The 21,368-nt window shown below is 37.3% G+C and overlaps 7 protein-coding genes across 7 annotated transcripts; 2 read left to right on the top strand and 5 right to left on the bottom strand.

The window, feature by feature from the left end:
- Window positions 1-869: 869 nt before the first annotated feature.
- Window positions 870-1,293, bottom strand: BDF20DRAFT_906966 (uncharacterized protein; the record flags this gene model as incomplete). Its single annotated transcript, XM_053083328.1, has 3 exons — window positions 870-896; window positions 962-1,191; window positions 1,215-1,293. 3 exons carry the CDS (start codon window positions 1,291-1,293, stop codon window positions 870-872), a joined length of 336 nt encoding a protein of 111 aa, XP_052933969.1.
- Window positions 1,294-1,356: 63 nt separating this feature from the next.
- BDF20DRAFT_881650 (uncharacterized protein) lies at window positions 1,357-2,234 on the top strand. Its single transcript, XM_053081683.1, has 2 exons — window positions 1,357-1,898; window positions 1,977-2,234. Exons 1-2 carry the CDS (start codon window positions 1,441-1,443, stop codon window positions 2,167-2,169), a joined length of 651 nt encoding a protein of 216 aa, XP_052933968.1. The 5' UTR covers window positions 1,357-1,440; the 3' UTR covers window positions 2,170-2,234.
- Window positions 2,235-3,558, top strand: BDF20DRAFT_881649 (uncharacterized protein). The gene has a single exon (XM_053081682.1). It carries the CDS (start codon window positions 2,268-2,270, stop codon window positions 3,207-3,209), a length of 942 nt encoding a protein of 313 aa, XP_052933967.1. The 5' UTR covers window positions 2,235-2,267; the 3' UTR covers window positions 3,210-3,558.
- BDF20DRAFT_881644 (uncharacterized protein) lies at window positions 3,559-4,798 on the bottom strand. The gene is made up of 7 exons (XM_053081681.1): window positions 4,681-4,798; window positions 4,574-4,607; window positions 4,454-4,499; window positions 4,244-4,362; window positions 3,878-4,177; window positions 3,679-3,814; window positions 3,559-3,605 (listed from the first exon to the last, which is right to left on the bottom strand). Exons 1-5 carry the CDS (start codon window positions 4,716-4,718, stop codon window positions 3,992-3,994), a joined length of 423 nt encoding a protein of 140 aa, XP_052933966.1. The 5' UTR covers window positions 4,719-4,798; the 3' UTR covers window positions 3,559-3,605; window positions 3,679-3,814; window positions 3,878-3,991.
- On the bottom strand, window positions 4,799-13,692 carry BDF20DRAFT_881619 (uncharacterized protein). The gene is made up of 33 exons (XM_053081680.1): window positions 13,670-13,692; window positions 13,577-13,601; window positions 12,969-13,514; window positions 12,785-12,895; window positions 12,470-12,694; window positions 12,325-12,405; window positions 11,842-12,225; window positions 11,577-11,770; window positions 11,297-11,510; window positions 11,061-11,236; window positions 10,796-10,986; window positions 10,581-10,717; window positions 10,261-10,501; window positions 10,038-10,175; window positions 9,747-9,970; window positions 9,472-9,667; window positions 9,262-9,410; window positions 9,083-9,183; window positions 8,913-9,009; window positions 8,581-8,832; window positions 8,265-8,516; window positions 7,958-8,200; window positions 7,560-7,880; window positions 7,156-7,473; window positions 6,776-7,060; window positions 6,549-6,714; window positions 6,233-6,473; window positions 5,957-6,123; window positions 5,768-5,872; window positions 5,556-5,687; window positions 5,232-5,489; window positions 5,083-5,177; window positions 4,799-5,018 (listed from the first exon to the last, which is right to left on the bottom strand). The coding sequence occupies exons 3-31, from the start codon at window positions 13,422-13,424 to the stop codon at window positions 5,275-5,277; spliced, it is 6,012 nt and encodes a 2,003-aa protein (XP_052933965.1). The 5' UTR covers window positions 13,425-13,514; window positions 13,577-13,601; window positions 13,670-13,692; the 3' UTR covers window positions 4,799-5,018; window positions 5,083-5,177; window positions 5,232-5,274.
- Window positions 13,545-14,401, bottom strand: BDF20DRAFT_642803 (uncharacterized protein). Its single transcript, XM_053075933.1, has one exon. It carries the CDS (start codon window positions 14,323-14,325, stop codon window positions 13,666-13,668), a length of 660 nt encoding a protein of 219 aa, XP_052933964.1. The 5' UTR covers window positions 14,326-14,401; the 3' UTR covers window positions 13,545-13,665.
- Window positions 14,402-14,959: 558 nt separating this feature from the next.
- Window positions 14,960-20,950, bottom strand: BDF20DRAFT_642731 (uncharacterized protein). The gene is made up of 12 exons (XM_053075932.1): window positions 20,692-20,950; window positions 20,429-20,565; window positions 19,806-20,349; window positions 19,491-19,744; window positions 19,170-19,426; window positions 18,445-19,106; window positions 16,055-18,338; window positions 15,684-15,955; window positions 15,535-15,606; window positions 15,302-15,460; window positions 15,204-15,231; window positions 14,960-15,129 (listed from the first exon to the last, which is right to left on the bottom strand). The coding sequence occupies exons 1-11, from the start codon at window positions 20,857-20,859 to the stop codon at window positions 15,211-15,213; spliced, it is 4,830 nt and encodes a 1,609-aa protein (XP_052933963.1). The 5' UTR covers window positions 20,860-20,950; the 3' UTR covers window positions 14,960-15,129; window positions 15,204-15,210.
- Window positions 20,951-21,368: the final 418 nt, after the last annotated feature.

Genomic DNA, 21,368 nt, shown 5'->3' with positions numbered 1-21,368 from the left:
CTTGTCTGCTAGACAAAGCAGACTTTTCTGTAGGAATTACGGAGCAATCAGCTGAGCGTTTCGTCAAAGCCTACAACGATAATAAGAAAGAATTGCGTTTGCTTTGGCTGAAGAAGTAAAAACGAAACGGAGGTGCATTTTATGAAAAAGGGTTGTCAGCTGTTCTTTGGAAAGCCAGAGATGCATTGCTTGTAGCCTTTTTTGAAATCAAATTACCATCAAAGATGCAGCAGCTCAACCTACAATATTCAAAACACATCATTATCATTCCTGCTGTCGGCTACTGTGTGATGCTCATATTTAGTTAAGACAATCAAATCGAATAAAAGCCAAATTTTTAATCATTCTCCACAACTCCATGTTAGGTGAGGCTTAACTTTTTTTTCTTCTACAAGACTTAACTGTCATCGTGTGCCTTCATAGCACTGGAATTAACACTAAACCTATGCTGTAATAGCTTGCAACTGGTTTTTCTGGCTATGTTTGCTTAAACGTGGCGTAACCATAACTTTTTTGTACAATTATGCTCTAGCTAAATCTATAAAATTCATTGCGATACTCTTGAGAGGCAGAACAAAGAATGGCCAAAGTAGCTGCATCTTTAAGTGATGTAGTCTGCTAGCGTTCGAAGCTATCAAGCCAATCAGACTTAGCGAAGAAAAAAAAATAATTATGTGGATGTGCAGCATATTGCACCGTTCTATAATTAAGTAGCTAGATAATTTCTCTCGCTACATGATTGCACTGCTTGTTAAACCGTACAGTTTGTTCACTCGCCCAAAGTCGTATGTACTGCAATCAAATATGTTGCCGTTGTCCAGATAGTTTTTTATTTCCTTTGCAAACACGAAGTATGTCCGCAGGTATATCTAAATAATATAAGTAGCACCTCCACTCTAAATGATAATGAATCGTTAAGAACACATAAATATATGCAATGATATTTTTTTTGCCAGTCTACCTCTATAGCCTCCATTTCTGTTTCTGAAATAGGTGCACGACGATATTTGGCTGCCAACTGAGTGTACTCAATAGAAGAGGTATTGGCTCTGCTTGAAGCAGCAGGTGTTGGTGGCTTGACAGGTTCGGCTTTAGCAACATGTTTTTCAAGATTGGTAGGCGTTAAAGGATGAGGTCCTGAATGATGAGGAGCATCTATAACAAAGCGACAATGTGTTAGTTCAAGGCAGTCTCAAGCTTCGAGGTCTATGTACCTTTCCAGAGTAGTGCTCTGGGGCCTATAAACCTAATGAGGGGTTTATGTACAGCACGCAATGTGGTTGAGGGTTGCATAATAAATAAATCAAAAAACACTTAAAAAAGGAACCAATTTTAAGGAACTACAGTGACCCCAGATTTGTTTTTTTTTTTTTTTTTTTTTTGTCGTTTGATGACAATCAAAACAGACAACCAATAAATGGGCTCGGATTTTGATTGCGAATGATCCGCTGCCATACCAGCAAGTCCTGTATTTTCCTTGTGTACATGATCCTCAACGAAGTAATGATAGCATGTGCTCGATTTTTAATCAATCAAGAAACCCGCTTAAGATCGACTGGGGTTCTCATATTGAGTTTGACGTGTTTGCAGACGACAATACGAGCCGTGTGTTATTGTTCCTATCGAAACCAACTTATATACTCGTTGAACAGAGAAGAAACACTCTTTTCTCTTTTTATCTCATTATTGTTTTTCTTCTCGCCATTGATATCGTTAATCTGGACGGCTTTTGAGCCGAGGATATTATTTACCATTATCATACGATTTATATTGAACAATATGTTATTGTCAATGGCTGTGCTGTACAAATATAAATATGTAGCAATTAAAAGGAAAATGAATCGAGTGAAGATAAAGGAAATCATCAAGACGGAAACAATCAGCGTCCTAGCAATAAGGTATTTAGGAATGCGGATTATATTGACACTGTTAACTTAATGCTGGAAGAATAAAAATTTTTCCTTGATTAATGGCAGATATATCACAATCTGGCAGCGACCACCGCAGCAGATACGGTTATGTGCCCTCAGGTATGGCTTTAATAAAATTAATGCTCAATCAAAATGCCTGGAATTAATGCCTTTTGTCTTGTTCTTTTTCAAATTGCGCTTTGAATCATCAAAGCCTGCAACGTGGCTGTTTTGCCTTACCTTCAGGAGTCACAAATAATCCCTTCCTGTAAGAATAGATTGAAGAATAAAAAGCAAAAGCAATTTTTTTTTCTAAATTGTTGTATCTTTTTGTTTTTTAAAAATAATATTGTCAAAATGGGTAAAGCAGCTGTAGAGCAAAAGAATAAAAAAATATTTGTTTCTGACGAAGAACCCTCTGATACGGAAAGTGTATCTAATGAAGAAGGCTCTAGCTCAGAAGAAGAAGGTAGTAAGAAACGTCTTCATAATGATGATGACAGTGAGGTTGAAACTGAAGAAGACAATGAAGGACCTGTTTCCAAAAAATCCAAAGTTGAAGCTGTTCAAAAGGAAGCATCGACTGAAGGGGATTGTACTGTTTGGGTCGGGCAACTCTCTTTCCGGGCCACCGAAGATGATATCCAAGCCTACTTTGATTCTTGTGGCACCATCACTGAAGTCAGACTTCGCACTGATCCCTCCACCGGTAACTCTCGTGGATTCGCCTACATTGACTTTGCCGATGCCGCTGGTAAGAAGGCTGCATTAGAGCTCGATGGTACTGAGTTCATGGAGCGTTACATCAAAGTAGACAACGCCAACGCAGCCAAGCCTCGAAACAACAATAATAGACCTGATAACAACAGTTTCGGCCCTAAGACCAACACCGTGTTTGTTGCTAATCTTGCTCATTGTCTCAGCGAAGACGATGTGCGTCAAGCATTTGCTAAGTTTGGCAATATCGTCGGTGAGGTTCGCTTACCCTTCAATAGAGATACAGGCAAACCTCGTGGTTTTGGGTATGTTCAGTTTGAAACGGAGGATGAGGCTGAAGCCGCGGTAAAGGCTATGAATGGTGTATCCATCGAAGGACGTCCTGTGCGTACAGATTTCAGCAGTGGAAGCTCTGGTAGACGCCCTACCAATGATGGCTTCAAGTTTGGCCATGGTCGTGGTGGCGGTAGAGGTGGCAATAGAGGCGGAGACGATCGCTATGGTAACCGTAGCGGTGGTTTCAGAGGTGGACGTGATGGTAACAGAAGTGGTTTTAGAGGTCGTGGTGCACCTCGTTATTAAATGAATTTTTGTATATACTCTTTCTTTTTATCTTAATCTATGCTGTTTTTATCTATTTTGTAAATATGCGCTCTACAATCTTTATGCTAATACATTCATCGAATTAAAGAATGAAAGTATATCTTATTCTACTATAAGAAACAATAATAGTGAACATTTTTCGCATGAATTGCTTTAAATGTTATATAGCCTTCATATGCTATTATTAGATTAGTAAGAAGAGTCCGAGTCCTGTCAAAAAATGCTCTCAAAAATTTATCGCTGAGTCACAGCTAAAAGCTTGACGGCCTTCCACCATGGTGTCAGGAGAATAGCAAAATTTTCACGGCAGTAATCTTCTGGAATAGTGAATCTAGGTAACAGTACGTAGTGGTTGTACGATCCTCCGCAGTACTGCTGATGCATTAATCATTATTCTTTATTCTTCAAGGATTATTAAGATGGTATATGTACTTAAATAACTATTTACAAAATGTTCTTCAAAAACTTGGTACTTTGGATGCCATTTCAGGGGGATCATCTGCCAAAAATATTCGCTTATAACGCACTGATAAATTCGATTTGAGCCATCTAGCATAGGCGTTAATAGTAGTGGCGAAATAGATCTATTCATATTAAAAATTTCAGTAAAATTGTGAAGTAAACACATCTCGAAATAGCTCAACTACCTGTAAAAGGTTGCCTAAAAACACAAAGACACCGGTAAATATTAAGAACTGCTTTGTGGCTGTAACGCAATCATCTTTGCGTAAATTAATTGGTGAATTGATTCTGGCTACTGACTATGAAGTTGTATAATGCGCGGCATTTTGATGACGAGATAGTGTTGTGACATACAATTGGCATTCTTCCAGTATTGTACTTTGCTTAAATATGAGTACTATCCATAGAATTGAGGACGAGAGACATAATAGCATTGCCATTGTCCAGTAGAAAAATCGAAACAAGTCTATCATGTTCTTATTTTGCTATACTCAATCGAATTTTGACGTTTAATCAAGCAGTCAAAACCTCCTCATAACTACTAAACTTACTTTAAGACTGCCAATAACTCCAAAAACAGAACTTAATGCATACATGGCAATGATCGTTATCAAGCTCCAAAATGCTGCGATGGCTGTTGCTGAACTTGGCTGTGGAAAGTTATAAACAACTACATACCAGGGCAGATCAACAATTAGTTTTGTTTGACATTTCAAATATGGGAATTTGTCAAAAAAAAATAAAAATAAAATAGAATTTACCATTTCGCTCTTTCAAAAGCCATAACAAAATGCCAACGTAAAACGACTGGTGAACATCAAGAAAAAAGAGGAATAAGCGACCTATTTCTCTTTCAACATGTTATTAGTTGTAATATTTACTGTGGAGATAACAGCAATGGTGGTAACAGCAGCTCTAACAAATTCCAAGAAATGTACAAATTCTGTTAGCTTTTTTTCAAAGGCTATGTACGTCTATAGAATTCTACCTTAAAGGTACACAGCAGAAGCAGTTTTTGGAAACCATCAAAAATGGCCACTCTTTGTTATCTATATGCTAGTTGAATTTAGTTTGAAGGAAAATGAAAAAGAAGGAAAGAAAAACAGTTTATATTTTCGAAAAAATAAAATAAATCAATCTACACTCTATATATAGATGTTCGGCATTCAAGTCGAATAATATGACTTGAAGAAATTCTGTTGGGTGTAACACAGCCCTTTCTTTTAGCATTAAATCATACTTTTTTTCTTTGCTTCTTAGGAAATTCCAAGTGTTTGTTTGAGACCTACTGTACAGAAACGTCCCATTTGATTTACCGCGACTACAGTAAGAAAGCCGACCAAAACAAGTACACCCGTTGCTGCTTACTTTGATGATTTTCTGGTTATAGAATTCTGCCCCTTTTGGTACCTTATAGCCAAATGCTCTTCTGATTCATTGCTCGACTAATGATTTCACTGGAATTTTTGGGGTCAAAATACCGGTAATAAAGGTTCACTGCAATGCGTATACAAACTCTATTTGACTGTGTGGCTAGGTTGTTAAAGTTTATTATAGAATTCAAAAATCAACGACGAATGCTTTAGAAAAAAGATCCCCATCCTAAGTAGGCAACACCCAACACTGCTGGGTCAGTTGCAAGGTCGATCAAACATTTCACTTGTTCGTTTACGGAGTCACAGACATCACCAACATCAGCTCTTAAATTCACTCGAGCGATACCTTTAGCTAAACGAGTAAGATCTTTACAGTATGGCTTATCGGCATGACCATTCTGAAGCTCTGCAATCACTGTACCTGTTAATTAAAAGTACAGTTTAGAAAAAGACATAGAGACAAGAGTTGTTTATAATATCCAGTTACCTGCTGGATTATGCATGTCGAGCTTTCGTTTAACGATATCGATTTTTTTCTGAGGATACCACTCTAGGCAATTGTCTTTCGATGGGGTGGCACTTGTTGAATGCTTGTCATCATCTGATACTCTCTCTTTTCCTAAAACCGAGGCCAAATGTTAAGAATTTCTTCGAGGCTATTTGTTTACCTAATACGGTTTGAAAGGTAAAAGATCTTACTTTGTTGTTTAGCCAATCTATCAGCTTGCCTCTTCCATTCCAATAGAGGCTCTTTTACAAATACACTCAGTACGTTCAACAGGAGCTCTTTTTCATTTTGAACAGCTATATTAAGTGAGAAAACAAAAAGAAAGAAAAGTTGAGTCGATCGGATTAACAGCTGATCCAAGCGGTTTCAAATTTGCGTACCAGAGAGAATATTGGCCATTGCATTCTCCAGTATACCAGAAGTTCCTAAAGGCTCCAAGACAGTTATCAACTGACGAGTCAATCTGAAGGGAACCAGTTCGGGAATGGCTAATAGTTCCGTAGCTGCACCAAATGCATAACCAAAATCAATAGGAACGAGTCGACCACTATAATAGTCCAATCAAAAAAAAAAAAAAAAAAAAAAAAAAAAGATGAATAAAAAACCTTGACATCAAATAATTTGTTTTTACGAAAGCAAGCCAGTAGCAATGTAACCTCTTAAGATCCAACAGAAAATTGTCCAAATGACGATCACCAATGCCAACAATATAACCATAGATAGAAATACAAGCTAAGCTGTGTGCAAACTCTTTACGCAGAAATATAAATGCTTCCGGTGATGATGCTAAATGAAACAAATAGTCTTTGAGCACTTTACGGGGAAATCTGCTACGAGCATTTTCAAACATCTGAACAATTTTTTCTCTTGGTTGACTAAATGCAGCATGATATTGCGCTATATATGAAGGAATGCTGACTTTAAGAAATTGTTTTCGTAACGCCAACCTTTGATTTGCATAAATCAACTTACATCTCATGTCTGAAGCACCTCGCTTATTGGATATGATCCATGCCCTGTATTTAGCAGTAGCAGCCTCGCTTACGCTTTTAGTATCAACTCTTTGTATGGTGGACCTAAGTGGTGCTGTGTATTTGACCCATTCGATGATGCCCAGGTTTGATGCCATAGGTATAACCTATGATTATCATAATGTATACTTTAGAAACGGCTAGTACAGCTCAACGAGAAATTGTTACCTTATATGTTGTCATTCGAACATTTTGGTTCGAACAAAAAGCGTTCTTTCGAAGAGCATCATTCATAACACTAAAAAGCTGTTCTATACGTTCGTCTAATCTTAAATCTTCTCCGCCTTTCACTAAAAAGTGGTATTCCATTTCGTCTGTCCCATTTAACGTGATTCTTTTAGGCCTTCTCAAAGAACGCATACATAGAATTTGAGGATCGATAGAGGCGATTCGAACATGTGTTTCAGGATAAGGCTTCGATAGACCCGTGTACTGACCAGGTATTTCTAATGGCTTAATATGTACAAATTAGATCGGGTGGATTTAGTTCTCCAGCTGCGCTACAGCAATAATCATTTATCGAGAAAATCAAAGGTTTTTAGTCCTACCTCATCATGTTCAATATTTTTGAATGAATGCAACCATGGTGAATATGCTTTCAAGCTTCTTGATTCGCTTTCAGTTGGTGTTAAGGGCTCAATTTTCGTTTTCAAGAGAGTATTCAGTTCTCTGTAGTTGCGATCCGTAAATTCAGGAATTTTCGCTCCCTCTTCACCAAACATACGTATGATAGAGCTGGCATATTTCGAAGCCACCTTTTTCTGAACTGCACCCAAACGTTCACTATAATTGTTCAGCAAAAGCTGGTAGAACTCATCATACTTTGATGCAATAAATGTCCTGGGGGCTTCAGTAACATTAATAGACTAGATATGGTTATTGGCAACGGTTAATTTTGTTGTTAGAACATTCTCTTCAAACTCTTCTATTTACGGAATGGGGTTAACCTTACTTTCACAAAGTCAACAAAATCCCTAAAGATCAAGGCAGGGTCTGTCAATCTTTTGAGTTCTTTCGAGAATTCTTCTAATATAGGTGAGCGTATCAAGGCCATAATTTTTTCTATGAAAGTATTTGTTTCTTCACTTAAATGATGTTTTCTCAGCTCGTAAAATTCGTAAGACATCTGCATAGGGTAGTATAAAGCTTTTGGGTAATTATGCGCTATTCTTTCCAAGGCAACAAATACGAAGGTTGCAATGGGTGTTGCAATAAAAGAAACCAACTGAGGAATCCAGCGTATGAACTTCCAACTTGCATCTAATTGGCGCGACTAAAATACATAGTAAACAAGAGAAAACGTTGGCTATATCGGCAAACATTGACAAGTTACATATTCAATTCACTTACTTGTTCCATGAAGGTGTCTCCGACGTCAGGATTAAGCTCTATTAATTCCATTAAGCGCGGAAAATAGCCAGTGGCTAAGGCATGATCTCTATCCATAGCTTGGAAATAGCATTTGACCACGAGTTTGCCATATTCGGTGGAGTCCAACGTTAAATGAATAGTAGAACTGGGATCATTCGCTAAACGTAACGCATCATCACAGTACTTTCCAAAGCGCCATAAGTATTCGGCTCTTTGCGAATTCTAGAGTACATTAAGTTATTTTAAGTGTTTTCTGTGTTCTTGTAATGAAACTGTGGGTTCTTACTTCAGCGTCTAGCAATTCTCCAGCTGTTTGGAGTGTTTCGAAGCCCGCCTTTTCAAGGTGATTAGCCAAATTGCCAGCATTAGCCAGAATTTGTTTCCAGTTGTCGCTCGACCTGAACTTTCGTAGAGCATCCTCTGTGAAATAGTTAAAAATATCTGGATTTGATACCAAATTCTGTTTTACGATGTCAAAAGAGTCCAACTGAACTAGCTTCCAATTATAAGCATCATTCGACTCAGCTGTTTCAAATATCTTTCGAGAAGACAGCTTCAGTTTTTCAAGATCACAAAGCTTGAGATAATTTGTGAAGGCATACCTTATTCTTTGCTGTTTTGGAGAATAACAACCCCAAGTACCTTCCTTTTGATTGTATATCTAATGTAACAGTGTTTACTCTTTGAAGATATTGAATATTTGTTAATTCACGTTTATCTCGTGCCCGCGCATCAAACATATCGCGAATTTTAGCAAAAACATTGGCGTTTCCTTGTATAATAGCAGCATTCGCAATAGCTAAAAGAGATTCATTCTTTGCTGATCTAATCAAAGCGTTTGCGGAATCCGACATCTTTTTTTTTAGAAAAAAGAAATTGTTACCTACTATTTTCCAATTTATGTTACTACTAAGGGCTTGAGAATGTGGCCTACCTTCAGCAATGTTTCCGTAAAGTCATCGAAAAACTCTAGCCTTGTTATCAATATGTCATACCATGTGTCCATTCTGTCACTAACAGTGTCAGGGTATCTACTCATTCATATACATCTAGATGAGAAGTAGACCTTATTGATAAGGATATAACATATACTTTCAATGTTACCGTAATGCTAAAGCGCCAATGAATTTCTCAAACTCGTTCAAGTCAAAGAAACCACCCTCCAAGCACTTATGAAACCGAAGATAATCGTCTATTTCTACGGTCTATGTATTATTTTCAGACATTGAAAAGAATATTAAATATTATAGTTTCGTTCAATTCATTAGAGATAGCAAGCATACCCTTTGTAACCTAGAAAGTTTTGTTAATCGGCTTGTGTGTGCTAAAGGGTGAAGTGTATTCCAGGCCGAAAGTATCGAATCATAAGCTTTACTAATGAAAAAACGTCCGCGATAATAATTTTTGCGATACATTTCCATAATTGCCCACTCTATGCAAACAAATGAGTCTATGCATTTACAATTGAGATAAGACTTTTGTCTTCAACTTACCGCACGCAAAATCATCTAGTAACTTTTCCCTACGCACGTCTTCATCATAAGCATCATCGAGAAATTTGTATAAAGGATTTGGTTGGTGCTTGAGCCAAGTTGTAGGGCCTGGTGAATCAGCCTCTCGATAATCGTATGGTGGCCTGTTAATTTTGAACTTGGAGAAGCTTCTAACAAAATATTCGAGATAAGGGTCCTAAATGGTAATACACAGTATCAAAAGTAAGTTCATACTTATTTAAAATTGTACCCTGCGGAAAACTTGACACATTTACCTGCAAGTCACCCCATAATGATTTCCAATTGCCTCCTGTTGCCTGAAAGGTATCTTGACTTATCTTCTCCCATTCCGTCAACTGGGTTCTACAGAAAAGCATCTGCTCCTGCCATAAGTTGTATTCAACTATATCGACTGACTTTGGGTCGCTGGTATCTGAGGCTGTTGCAAGCTTGTTGAATGCATCCGCATAATTCCCTTTAATCTCATACTCAATACCATCTGAAAAATTATTTTTTTCATTTAGCGAATATAAAGTCAAATCATCAATAGAGAACGTGAGCATTACCTCTAGCTAATTCGTTCTCAACAACGTTATTCAAGTAAATGTTTTGGAATATTTCTGGCTCATCGATACTTTGATATAATAAGGAGAGATGAATCCATTTTTCCTTGGTGGGAGTCAGCTGACTAACTTTCTTTTTCGCTAGAGTTTGTGAAATAACACAAAAAGGATTGATTATTAACGATGGGTGCTTCACATGTTTGATGTTAATAAAAAGAGTATTTACGACGGTCATCGCCACCACTATACATAATATGCTTTTCTAGAATAGCAATTCCAATATGATGATTTTGGCTTCTCGCACTAACAACTTTAATGACTTTTCCAGGTATATACGCGTCCAAATCAAATACGATCCGCAAGAAGGAGCCGATCGTTGGTGTAAAATACATACAGCTTTTCACTAAGTTTTTACCAATAGAATCGACCAGTTGTTCCTTGTAAGTAGCATAGTCTTCATCAGTAGCCTAGTAAAATGTAAAGTTTTTAACAACGGCTTAGTAGAGGACTCAATCATGAAACTTCAAACAGAAAGCCTTTACTCACACTCTGCTTAAATTCGTTAGCAATGCCAACCGTGAGACTGCTGTAAAGTAAACGCGATATATTGTAGTCGGCAGTTGCAATAACTTCTAACGGCAGTAGCAAATCTCTACGGCTAATCTGTACATCGGGAATCTCACCTTGAAAAGCAAAGCCGCAAAAAATAGAGTCAGTAGCAGTTGCAGATACCTATCAATGCAAACATAAGTTATAGTTACCTTGCCTATATGTTCTTGTAAGTACGACCTTCTTTTCTCCTGCTTCTTTCCGGGAATTGAGAAGGTTGCGCATTTTCTTTTCTAGCTGTTCATTACGATCAGCATGGAATCGTTTACTCACTCCTCTTGATTCAGCAAGGAATCGTCTGTTATAATAAGGGTTTTCCTTCTTCTCAAATTTTGGTGACGGGCTGTTGGCATATTATTTGAATCGTTAGCCTAAGCACAAGTAAAGCAGACAAAAAAAGAACGGTCATAAACTTACAGGCTGGAAGTCTCTGCCATAACCACATCATCTGATATATCTTCGGTAGGCTGTGTTTCCTGGCTGGCAGGATTAAACGTCGAAATTAATGTCTGATTAGTACCTTGGGTAGTGCTGAATTCCAATAAACTTTGTGTTTGTCTCAATTGAAGTTCCAAATCTTCAATGCTTAATTGCTGGGAAAATATTAACATCATTCTTACTGCATATACCAACGCTAGACATCATTTACTTACAGATTTCTCTTGACTTTCCACAAAGAGAGGTACCATTGATGATGTATTATACCAAGCAGTGTTGAATTTATATTCGCTATCAAAGCGTTTGGTCTTATCCAATGGTTGATCGAATAAAGGTTCTGTAAAGTCAGCTGTTTCCCTCATGTTATTCAGCATTATGCGAGTGGCGTATAACAAATATATATCTTCGGTCTCTGCCACAAAGAACACACTACATGTAAATATTGTATTAGCGCTATGATAAACGGAGCTAGAGTACTTCATAGTCTTACTTTACCTCAACAGCTTTTGCACTGTGGATAGTATATTGTCATCAATTTGAAGTTGCATTTTGACAAACTCAAAAATATCCTGAGATATGCTGGCAGCTCTGTCAATCAATCCTCTGAATAATTGCGCTTTCACGTCAGTTTCAATTGTCGGATCTAATTTGCTTTCATAAACTTTCTTCAAAAAGGAATAGTATAATGTCTACTTGATCGATAAATAGAGTGTTTAGAACAAACTTTTCTCAATAACATCTATTAATCTGCTAAACATACTCTGCATTTCATATTCGGATGGTTGGGAAAAGCTTTAACAAGGCGCTTGAGAAACTTGCCTACATCCGCTTTCTTTATTGTTGAGAAAAAGGTATTTAGAATCTTCAAGCTTGCAATTTGGAGCACTTCATCCCTGCCCGTAAGCAGTCGCAAAAGTCCTATCTGCCTTATTTTATAGAGCATATCTGCATCATATTCTTCTGTCCAGCATACATTAAGGTATTCCAAAAGTAATGCTTTCTCGTCCATAGTGTAATCGTTCAAGCGATAAGCAACTTTATGTATTACGCTTTTCCCCAGATCGACATCATGAAGATAGGCTCTATTTACACACTTTAAACAATGTTTGCGTGATAGATTCTTGTTTTCAAACAATTTCTCCAACTGTAGGTGAGGTGTATGATGTGTTTGAAAAGGGGGGTGGGGACGAGTTTCGGTTAGTATTGGCTCTTACCTTATATGAGATTTGGTGTTCACACAAACCTGTCTTTCGAACATCTTTCGAATTTCCTTCTCATCTGGGTCTTTTTTATCTCTCATAATTTTCAAAGTCCAACTCATTAACTATAAATAAATTAGTCCACAGAAATCAATGAAAGGGTTATAAGAGTGAAAAATGGAACTTTACCTCAGCAGCATTTAAGGAAGTATCGGCGCTCTTCCTATTTTTATGCTTCAAGTTGGCTGCCATGTCTTCATAGAATATAAATTTATCAATAACAGTGGTGTCTGAAATATCATTAGTATTATATATATTGACACCATTGCTATAAAGGATACCAGCTAATTGTAGACCGATAATATTTCTGTCTTCTTGGCCCTCTGGATGATGAAATTGTTCGTAGATAACTCTCTATCAAAGGTGGCGAACATCAATTATAGGCAGTCAGAAAAATAACCAAAAGGACGATAATAGCCCAATAGGAAGGGGATCGTAGCTTACAGTGGGTACAGGGCAGATCTCACCCCAATTTTCAAAAATGCCCTTTATAATTTGTATGTTGCTTCTAGTAATTCGTGGTGTGCTATGATAAGCGTTTTTTATCAAATAAACCTTTGGAATAGGGTGTAGGTGAGTTAACAAATCATCTTAATTCTAGCTCTTAATAAAAATCCATTCAACTTACGAAAAATGAATAAAGCGTCTGCTGCGTAGACGGCTGATGTTTGTCCGGTATGTCTGTGTCTTTTCCCCAGACAATTAGTATGATACACAAATCCTGGGTCAGGTAATTAATTGGCGAACCAAACATATGCCCTTTGATAATAAATTTCATAAGAGGAAGAATCCAGTATTTGGCGTACTTTTCGAATGCGAAGGGATAATTTGTGATCAGTTTTGCAATGTAAACTTGATATTTAATATTGTCCTCGTTTTCGTTATCACTGAACTCGTTGAATGCATTCAACAATGACTGCAACCATGATGGCATGTTGTCACCAGTGTAATTTTCTGGTGGTGTGATAATATTGTGTAGTTTTTGCAACGCTTCTGTTAAAGCTCGCATAAAGGTATTATCATTAAGCATGTCAATTTCAATTTCATCAATTTCGACAGTATTTTCACTTATATTTTCTTCCATAGGCGTATCTTCGTCAATCGCGTCAGCCGAGTGAGTCACTTCCAATTCTGCAGACGAGCCATGATCCTCCTTATTTTCTTCAGACACAATCTGTATTCCGTATAAGCTCACTCTTTTAATGTATGAAATGAAACTAAGAACAAGTGACTTACCTCGGCGAAAGAAGATGGAGTTAAACTAGCATGTTGTGATAACATTAATAACTTTTTGTTTAGATAAGATTCGGATTAAAAAGAATCTCTTACCTGCTTCCGGTAAGCGCTATAGAGGCCATATAAGTGATATTTCTCTCATCATCACTCGGAAGTTTACCAGATGCAGCATGGAGGTCTTGAAGTCTACTTTTAACTAACGGTTGATCCAATTCTAACTTTAAGCAGATAGTATGCGTTACATCTACCACAGAGTTCCAAATATACTGACGCGAGAATTTTCCAGCTTTTCCAAAAATCTTAACGAATAGTGCTTCTTTCACTGCAAAACGCAGTGAAAAGGCAATAAATGCATTTAATACTGCTTGATTGTAGCATAAGATTGCTTTTCGGTCATCTTCTGCTTCCTTTCTCAGATCTGATGCTAAAGGTTCTTCTCTCATACTTGTGAAAGTAGTATATAAGGTATTCTTAATTTCACGCTGTTTGTGTTGCTGTGCTGTGTTATCGTTAGAGTCAACCCACATAGTATCAAGTTCGGAACCGGTCTTTGTTGCGTCGTTTGGTAATAACTCATAGAACGCCTTTACCATTTGGAGACAACCAACCTTTTGATGCAACGCTGTGATTCTCTCAGATGCATTATAAGGCAAGTCTTGTTGTATGATTTTCATAATGTATACAATGTTTCGTTTGAAGAATTCCATTATGAATTTCTCAGAAGCACTTGACAAAAACGTGATAACCATTCCAATCAAGTTTTTCCTATGCTCCAAATTATAGTACAGATTTTTGAAATAACTTACCGGTAATAATACAGTAATATGGATAGAAAGTCAGTATTAAGCATGGTTGAGTCATCAATAGACAACTTTAATAGCACACTTACTCGAAACAGAATTGGGTTATATCCAGGAAACTTTGGAGGCCCAAACTTTTAGTAAATTGTTCGATGTTTCTTCGAATAGCTTCTTTATGAACATGATTTTCCTCTTGCACGAAGGTTACTTTAAGAATATCAAACAAGGGGACAGATTTGAATGTAACCATCGTGTCCATTAATTTGTCGAGAGTGCTGATGAAATAATTATACCTGATGTGGAAATATTAAAAAACGTTTGCTTGCAAGAATAATGAACAATGATTCTTGATTGAAAAAGCTGTATACTTACTCCTCTGTGCCCTTTTTCAAAGCTTCCACAGATTGCTTTGCTGGAAATTCGTATATAAGTGATTGCTGCAATACATCAGCGACCTGAAGCGAGCAACTTTATTGGTTAGCATGAGTAAAATACAAATTCACCAGCTTCACGATTCTTACTTTCTTCGTTGACTCTTCGTCAATGCATACAAAAACCGGTAAGATATCCAGCGCATTGTTTTTGATCTTATACGGTCGATCTTTATCGAAACAATGGATGAAAGTATCCCATAAAAGTTGGAAGATGGGCTTTCGTTTAGATCGGCTTAAAATTCCTGGGTCAGCAGCGAACAATGATTTAAGACAAACAATTAAATCCAAAGGTTTGTCATCGACGTCCCAGGCATTGACCCTATAACATCAATAATAGATTTAATAATCTATTTGTGCGTCTAAATTTGTCAAACCTGAGAATAAAACTATTACATCGATTCTAAGAGACTTGGATCGTCGGCTAGCTATAATCATGCTTATATCAATATTACGCTATACTAACTATTATATACTTCGCTTATCATTCTTACATAATCTGTTATTTGCCATACTGATTTTCGAATACGCAACCGGTTGATCATCAGATAATCAAACAGAAGTGTTAGATAATCACGAACAATTGTATTTGTGATATTAGCCTTAAAAATTCGAGAAAAAACATTAAAGTTCCTAGTAATGCTTTCAACAAACTATACCAAAATACACCAATGTATCAGAATGTTAGTTACAAGTTTTCAACTAACCCACAGAAATTACAGCTTACAAAATCATCATATTTTCGAACCATCTCCAGCTTTTCTGAGTCGCTTAGATGCGTTAACGGTCCTGAAAATGCCTGATAATAAATATTGACATTTTAATCAATAAAAGTCGAGTTCAGCCATTCCATTTTGTCTTCCCTCTTCCACTCACTAATAAAGCTTCTGCATGATTTCTGGCAAACTGTTCGTTTCCGAAGCAGATACACACAAGCTTGCCCATGAACTGTATTTGGAGCGGATCCTGAGAACCATAACAATTCGTCAGGAAATACTCGAATAGTTTGGTATAGTAGGCTTGAACATCTCGAGGGTAGTTCTTGACTATAGAGCGCATTTTTTTACAGACAGGTTCCAAAAGATGAATGGATTGCAAGAATTGAATACCATCAACTGATTGAACGGTTTCTATCAGTAATGATCGATCTAATAGAGAAGAACAGGAAGGTAAAGCATGTACCACGTAAAAAGGAGCTGTAGCCATCTATCTCAATTTTGAATGGGTTATATTTGGTGTTCTTTTACCTGTCGTGCCTTCTGTACGAGAGATTAGATCAATATTAAAAGATTTTATGATATTTGCAGCCGCTATGACAAGATATTCTTCAAACTTTTGGCATGATTTGTTCGTCATCGTAATGATATACTTCTTTCCAATGTCATAGATACGTTTCGTACTGGATTGAGTGACTGCATTTCCTTGATATGTTTGTATTCTCTCAGATATTTGCTTCGGTAAGAGCAGCGTTTCCGCAACAGTATTCATTAGGATCTCATGAAACAATACGTCAGCAGCATGCTGAGTAGCATATTCAAAACATTCATTATCATGGTTAAAGATCAAGTCAAAAAAGTAGATGAGCCGTACAACAACATAAACGTAAATGCTCAAAATTGTTCCCTTTTCTGAAACGCTTTGTTCCAAGATCCCCTTCAAATAAGTGTCTGGTCTTTTAGCAAAGAATTCCCGAACAACTTGAAATAAACGAGAGGAACAAGATAAAGATTGAATAAGCAATTGTTGTGGACTCACGATTTTGCGTTCAACAAGCCAAACAAAGCCATCAACGGTCGCGTTCATTTGTTTAATCCAGTTTGAGTAAGCATCAATAGTAGCCTTGATATTTTTCTCCCTGTCCTTTTCTCCATCAGGTTGCCGAACAAAAACAGTTGGGGCAGTATCTGATAACAAATCAAGGTGTTTGTTTAGAAACACAGTTTCGATTAACTTTTCGTCTTGATTAGACAACCATTGATGAGTTTCCTTGATACCGGGAAGCAATTTAGCAAATTCGTTAAAGAAGTTGATGCATACTTTGGCGTATGTGCGCTGAAGGCTGCCACTTTCCTTAAAAGTCCATTCCACTAAACTTGGTAGATCAACGACTTCATCTGAGCCTATAAATGGACGCCGGTCATTGTCTGTCATGAAGAGATCTATCTTTTGACGCAGAATACGCTTGATGTGGTTGATAGCCTCTATTATTTGCTCTCTTGTGCCAATGGAAGGATGGTCTACCTCCGCTATCTTCAGATTTAAGAATAACTGTCCAAGAATTTCGAACGTATACATATTAACCAAGGTTTCTTCTTCACGAAAGAAACGGTACATGTTATTAAAAACCAAAGCAGCACCAAAACGTTTTGACGCGTTGGGACTTGCCATGAGATTATACAACCGTTTCAGCAAAGAACGAATATTATGAACGCTATCAGTAGTTCTGGGAGTTTGTTTGATAGACCATTCAACAAACTCTTGAATACATTTTGCGCTGTATTCGCGAAGCCCTGCATCCGTTTGACAAGCTGCATCTAACAATGTATGCAGTAGAACGATAGTTTCAGGATTTTCGTAATGCGCATTATTGGTGAGCCAATGTATCACCTGTGAATTTAGTACGCGAAACATATCACGTGTCACTTGATCTGCATCAATCGCCAAGTTCAACATGACAGGAAAGAGCCGTGAATAAAATTTGTGGTAATCTGACTCCTCTGAGCGTTTGCTTTTTCGAGGCGTAAAGGCACTATTACCAACCATGTAAACGACCAAGCCGTGTAATAATTCACAGGCAGCTACTTTGATCTTTCGGTCAGGCGACGATTCCGCAAGCTCACAAATACGCGGTAAGTATTCGTCGAGGTAGATATCTACTTTCATAGTTCTGAATGGAATGCGCAACTTGATCTTTTTGGTAGTGTCCCAAGACAGAATACGCGCATTATCATTTTCATTTTCTTGACCTTGCTCTTGACCTTCTTGCTGGGTGATCAACAATTGCTTATTTTTTCCTCCTAACCTTCCCAAGAACTGCATCATTCTACGCTGAAGTTCTGGAAGACTAGAATAATTACGTTTTATGACGCCGATCTGTTCTGAAGTCATCTTGAGATGAACACTTCGGTATCGCCGCTCTGAGGCAGTCGGTGTTTTATACTTTTTCTTATTATTACTACTGCTGCCAATGCTATCGTCATTCTCAAATGAAATAACACCAACTAAGAGATACTCATTGATGCAAGGTAATATGCATGACAAAAATTTGGAACTAATCTCATAGCGAAATGTGGGATCCAAGAGTTTGTCAAGGCTGTTCATAGCAATAGTAGCTAAGGGATGATACGTAATGCCTAAGCGAAGGGCTTTTTCTAATGGTGTGATTAGTTCCTCGATATCGAAAAATTCGACCGGGTAGGCCAATATCAATCTGAGGCACGATGCCAATAATTCATCTGTAAATTGTTGAAGTCGATGCCAAACTTCTTTCAAGAATTCCTGAACTATAATGTAAGTCGAATACTCCGCTGGCTATCGTTTTACAACGTAATGGGATTCACAAAAAAAGTAAGTTTATCAGAGCAACTCCTCAGAACGCGCCTTTGATATATTATAATTTGAGTAACTTCATTCCTACCATTCCTTTTTCAATATTAATGTTGACGTTTTCTTTTAGCGCATCGTTATATGCTTTACACCCTCTGAAAAAGTTTTGCTGCTCACAGATGATGAGTACTTCGGCTAATATTCTGTAGAAGCCACTGACGAGTTGGTGAATGGTACTTAGTTCGATTAGTTGCGTGCTAATTATGTGAACCCAATGAATCATATAGGTATTATCAATTTCCTTCAGTAATGTACACCAGAAGTCGACCAAATTTTGAAATAGGACAAAATCCTTCTGATTAATGGGCCGTAGTGATTTGGATAAAATTTGTATGTTCTCTTGCTCACTCTCCTCCATTTTGAGGTCTGCTTCAGTTAATGCGATGTTTTTCAGTTTAAGATTAAAACTCTTGATAAGTTTCAATGTTGTTGAGATAAATGTATCGTACATAATTCGGGAGAGCTCATTCGGATTGGTAATGACGGTTCTCTGGTTGTAAAGTTTAAAGATATCGTCCGCCTCAATCTCTGCATCTTCTTTTTGAGTATCTATTTCTAGTTTGATAACGCGTGTATCGTCAGTCATAAGCTCCAAGACAACTTTCCAGAAATATAGCAATTCAGTGTAAGCGGGGCGATCTTCTTTGTCCGGTTGGTGAATGTTGGTGCAAGTGCAAATCAAAGCCTTCTCAACTATATTCAATTTTTGTGAATTACATTTACTTTTTCTCGACAAGCTTAAAGTAGAAGACTTACAGAAACCGTCTATGAATTGTAGAAAAACACCTTTGTTTTTGTTGAATATCATACTGAATAATTGCTGTATGTAAAAACTTCCATTTCTTCTATGATAACCAGACATCTCAGCAAAACTTAGAATAAAGATATCACACATTAGCTGAAGTGTCTGCATCAGATCTACAGGTATATTATCCTGTACTTCAGCAAATGAGGCATAAGCTTTGATGAATGCTGGAAGATGACGGATGTATTCTTTTTGATTCTTGTTGGTTCTAGGGGGAGACTTAGTTTCGGCATACAGATTACTACCTTCAGAAATTTCGTCGTAATACTTACTCTGAATAAAACCAATTACTTATTCTGACAAGATTATTGCGCCATTGATACATGTCAATTTTGATATCCGGTTCATTCTCTAGTGCATAAAATACTTTTGAAAAATAACCAACACCTCTAATAGCTACTGATACTTCATAAATGCTGTCCAAACTGTCTGCTTTCAATAATGTCTGCCCAAACTGAGCAACCAAATCGCGTGCTATCGCCTTTTCTCGGTCACCATGTATATTATGAAATAAGACAACAGATAGCTATGCCAAAATTACCTATAAATAGCTGTATTGATCTGAATCTGGCTTCCCTTCAATTTACCTGTCTTAAAAATTCTTCGAAAGCGCCCAAACCAAATTTGTAGCAAGTTGAGTTATAATGTGTGGCCCAATAATGCAGTTCTCTGTATAAATTGACATATCTATCCATGAGCAGTTTTGAAAACATCTCACAGTGATTCTTAAATAAGGACAATGCGGCAATAACAGCTTGATAACGATTGGTATCTTTAGAAGTGGTTATGATGATAAGGATATGGTTGAACAATTGCTGAACTTCTGGAGATTGAGGTTGGAGAATAACAAATGCTTCCTCTTTGCTGATACCCATTTGCTCTTCTTCTTCTTGTCGATACAAGAGTATATCAATGCATGTCAAATAGCCTGTTACTAAGGACAACTCAGCATCTGCGAAGTGTCTTTTTGATTCATGGTTAAGGCCTTGGAAGCACCATCGTTTTAGCTTACTATTTGCTTCTTTTCCATCAACAAGCTGAGGATAGTTTTTCGCAATAGTTCCCAGCAATTCTACAATTCTTTGTTTAGCAGTTGGCCTTACACTGCTCATTGTATATTGCTCCATAAATCTATTAAAACTCTATCAATCAATTCTCGCAATTCTCTCGCTTAACAATCTTTTGCGACTGCTTGAAAGTTCAAATTTACTTGTCATAGATTGCCTTTGCTTCTTCGTCCGTAGTTTCAAATCCATCCCTTTTATCAACCATCCTAGTCAGAAGCTCAATCGCTAGGACCTTAACTGTCCCATGGCCTTTTCCCGTAGCAATCCGTTGACATTGTGCCTATACATCCCCAATAATTGATTAATGGAAAAAGCAACAAATAGAAAAAAAGATTTACATGCAATTGTTATTTATCAACTGCCTTGCGGAATATATTATACATTCTGAGAGTATCAGGAGCATTACCATCAAATCTTTGGTGTATATTCGTAAAGCACGGCTTCGACTACGCTTTCTTAGGAATACCAGCAAGATATTTAACATATCTGAGACTGCAGTTTTCAAATCGCCTACTGTCACTTCTCTGCATTTTCGGAAAAACAGATGAATAGGGCCGTCTGCCTTCAATAGCATGGAGCAAATATTGTCTGTTTAGAGTTTGCGACGAGAATTTCATTTATTATGCAAACTAAATTCATTGTGATATATTTTTCTTCAATTTCCTATTTACCAACGTTGTCCTCCGAAATATTGGAGGTCAATTCTGCTCCAATATCCTTTACAACGTAGAGTACAGCTTCGCCATCGATGTTCTTCTCAGAGCAATATTTCTTCAGTTTTTTCGCGTACTTCTCGACCCGCTTTAATTGAGCCATACGTGTTTGTAAGTTGTCGAAAGAATGTCTCAAATACAAAGAAAGGGGAATCAATAAAACAACCTACGATGGGAGCGCATATTCGTTTTTGTTTTTTTAAATTTTTTAAAGTCACTGAAAAATGGAGTTCGAATTGTCCCCACAACACAGCAGCAACCATCTTTATACAATACTCGAGGAGCTGCATTGATCTGCATATTTCAGTTCTATGATTTGTAGTACTTTTCTGCGAGGCTCACGGTTGGGCATATGTAATATTTGCCGCTA

Source organism: Mycotypha africana (genome assembly GCF_025528875.1).
Source record: "Mycotypha africana strain NRRL 2978 chromosome Unknown BDF20scaffold_8, whole genome shotgun sequence".
In the NCBI taxonomy this organism is placed as follows: domain Eukaryota; kingdom Fungi; phylum Mucoromycota; class Mucoromycetes; order Mucorales; family Mycotyphaceae; genus Mycotypha; species Mycotypha africana.
This window is presented reverse-complemented; position numbering and strand designations above follow the sequence as displayed.

Bases quoted from the DNA above. Each gene is read 5' to 3' on its own strand.
- BDF20DRAFT_881650 (XM_053081683.1), top strand. From the start codon at position 1,441: ATGATCCGCTGCCATACCAGCAAGTCCTGTATTTTCCTTGTGTACATG. The intron at 1,899-1,976 runs GTATTTAGGAAT...GATTAATGGCAG, and splicing joins ATCAGCGTCCTAGCAATAAG to ATATATCACAATCTGGCAGC.
- BDF20DRAFT_881649 (XM_053081682.1), top strand. From the start codon at position 2,268: ATGGGTAAAGCAGCTGTAGAGCAAAAGAATAAAAAAATATTTGTTTCT.
- BDF20DRAFT_881644 (XM_053081681.1), bottom strand. From the start codon at position 4,718: ATGGTTTCCAAAAACTGCTTCTGCTGTGTACCTTTAAG. The intron at 4,500-4,573 runs GTAAATATTACA...GATGTTCACCAG, and splicing joins CCATTGCTGTTATCTCCACA to TCGTTTTACGTTGGCATTTT. The intron at 4,363-4,453 runs GTAAATTCTATT...CCTGGTATGTAG, and splicing joins GCTTTTGAAAGAGCGAAATG to TTGTTTATAACTTTCCACAG.
- BDF20DRAFT_881619 (XM_053081680.1), bottom strand. From the start codon at position 13,424: ATGGAAGAAAATATAAGTGAAAATACTGTCGAAATTGATGAAATTGAA. The intron at 11,237-11,296 runs GTAAGTAAATGA...ATATTTTCCCAG, and splicing joins TGGAAAGTCAAGAGAAATCT to CAATTAAGCATTGAAGATTT. The intron at 9,411-9,471 runs GTAAGTTGAAGA...TTGTTTGCATAG, and splicing joins ACTAGATGATTTTGCGTGCG to AGTGGGCAATTATGGAAATG.
- BDF20DRAFT_642803 (XM_053075933.1), bottom strand. From the start codon at position 14,325: ATGGTTATCACGTTTTTGTCAAGTGCTTCTGAGAAATTCATAATGGAA.
- BDF20DRAFT_642731 (XM_053075932.1), bottom strand. From the start codon at position 20,859: ATGCTATTGAAGGCAGACGGCCCTATTCATCTGTTTTTCCGAAAATGC. The intron at 15,956-16,054 runs GTAAAAGAACAC...CTTCTCTATTAG, and splicing joins TCGTACAGAAGGCACGACAG to ATCGATCATTACTGATAGAA. The intron at 15,232-15,301 runs GTAAGAATGATA...GATTATAGCTAG, and splicing joins TATGGCAAATAACAGATTAT to CCGACGATCCAAGTCTCTTA.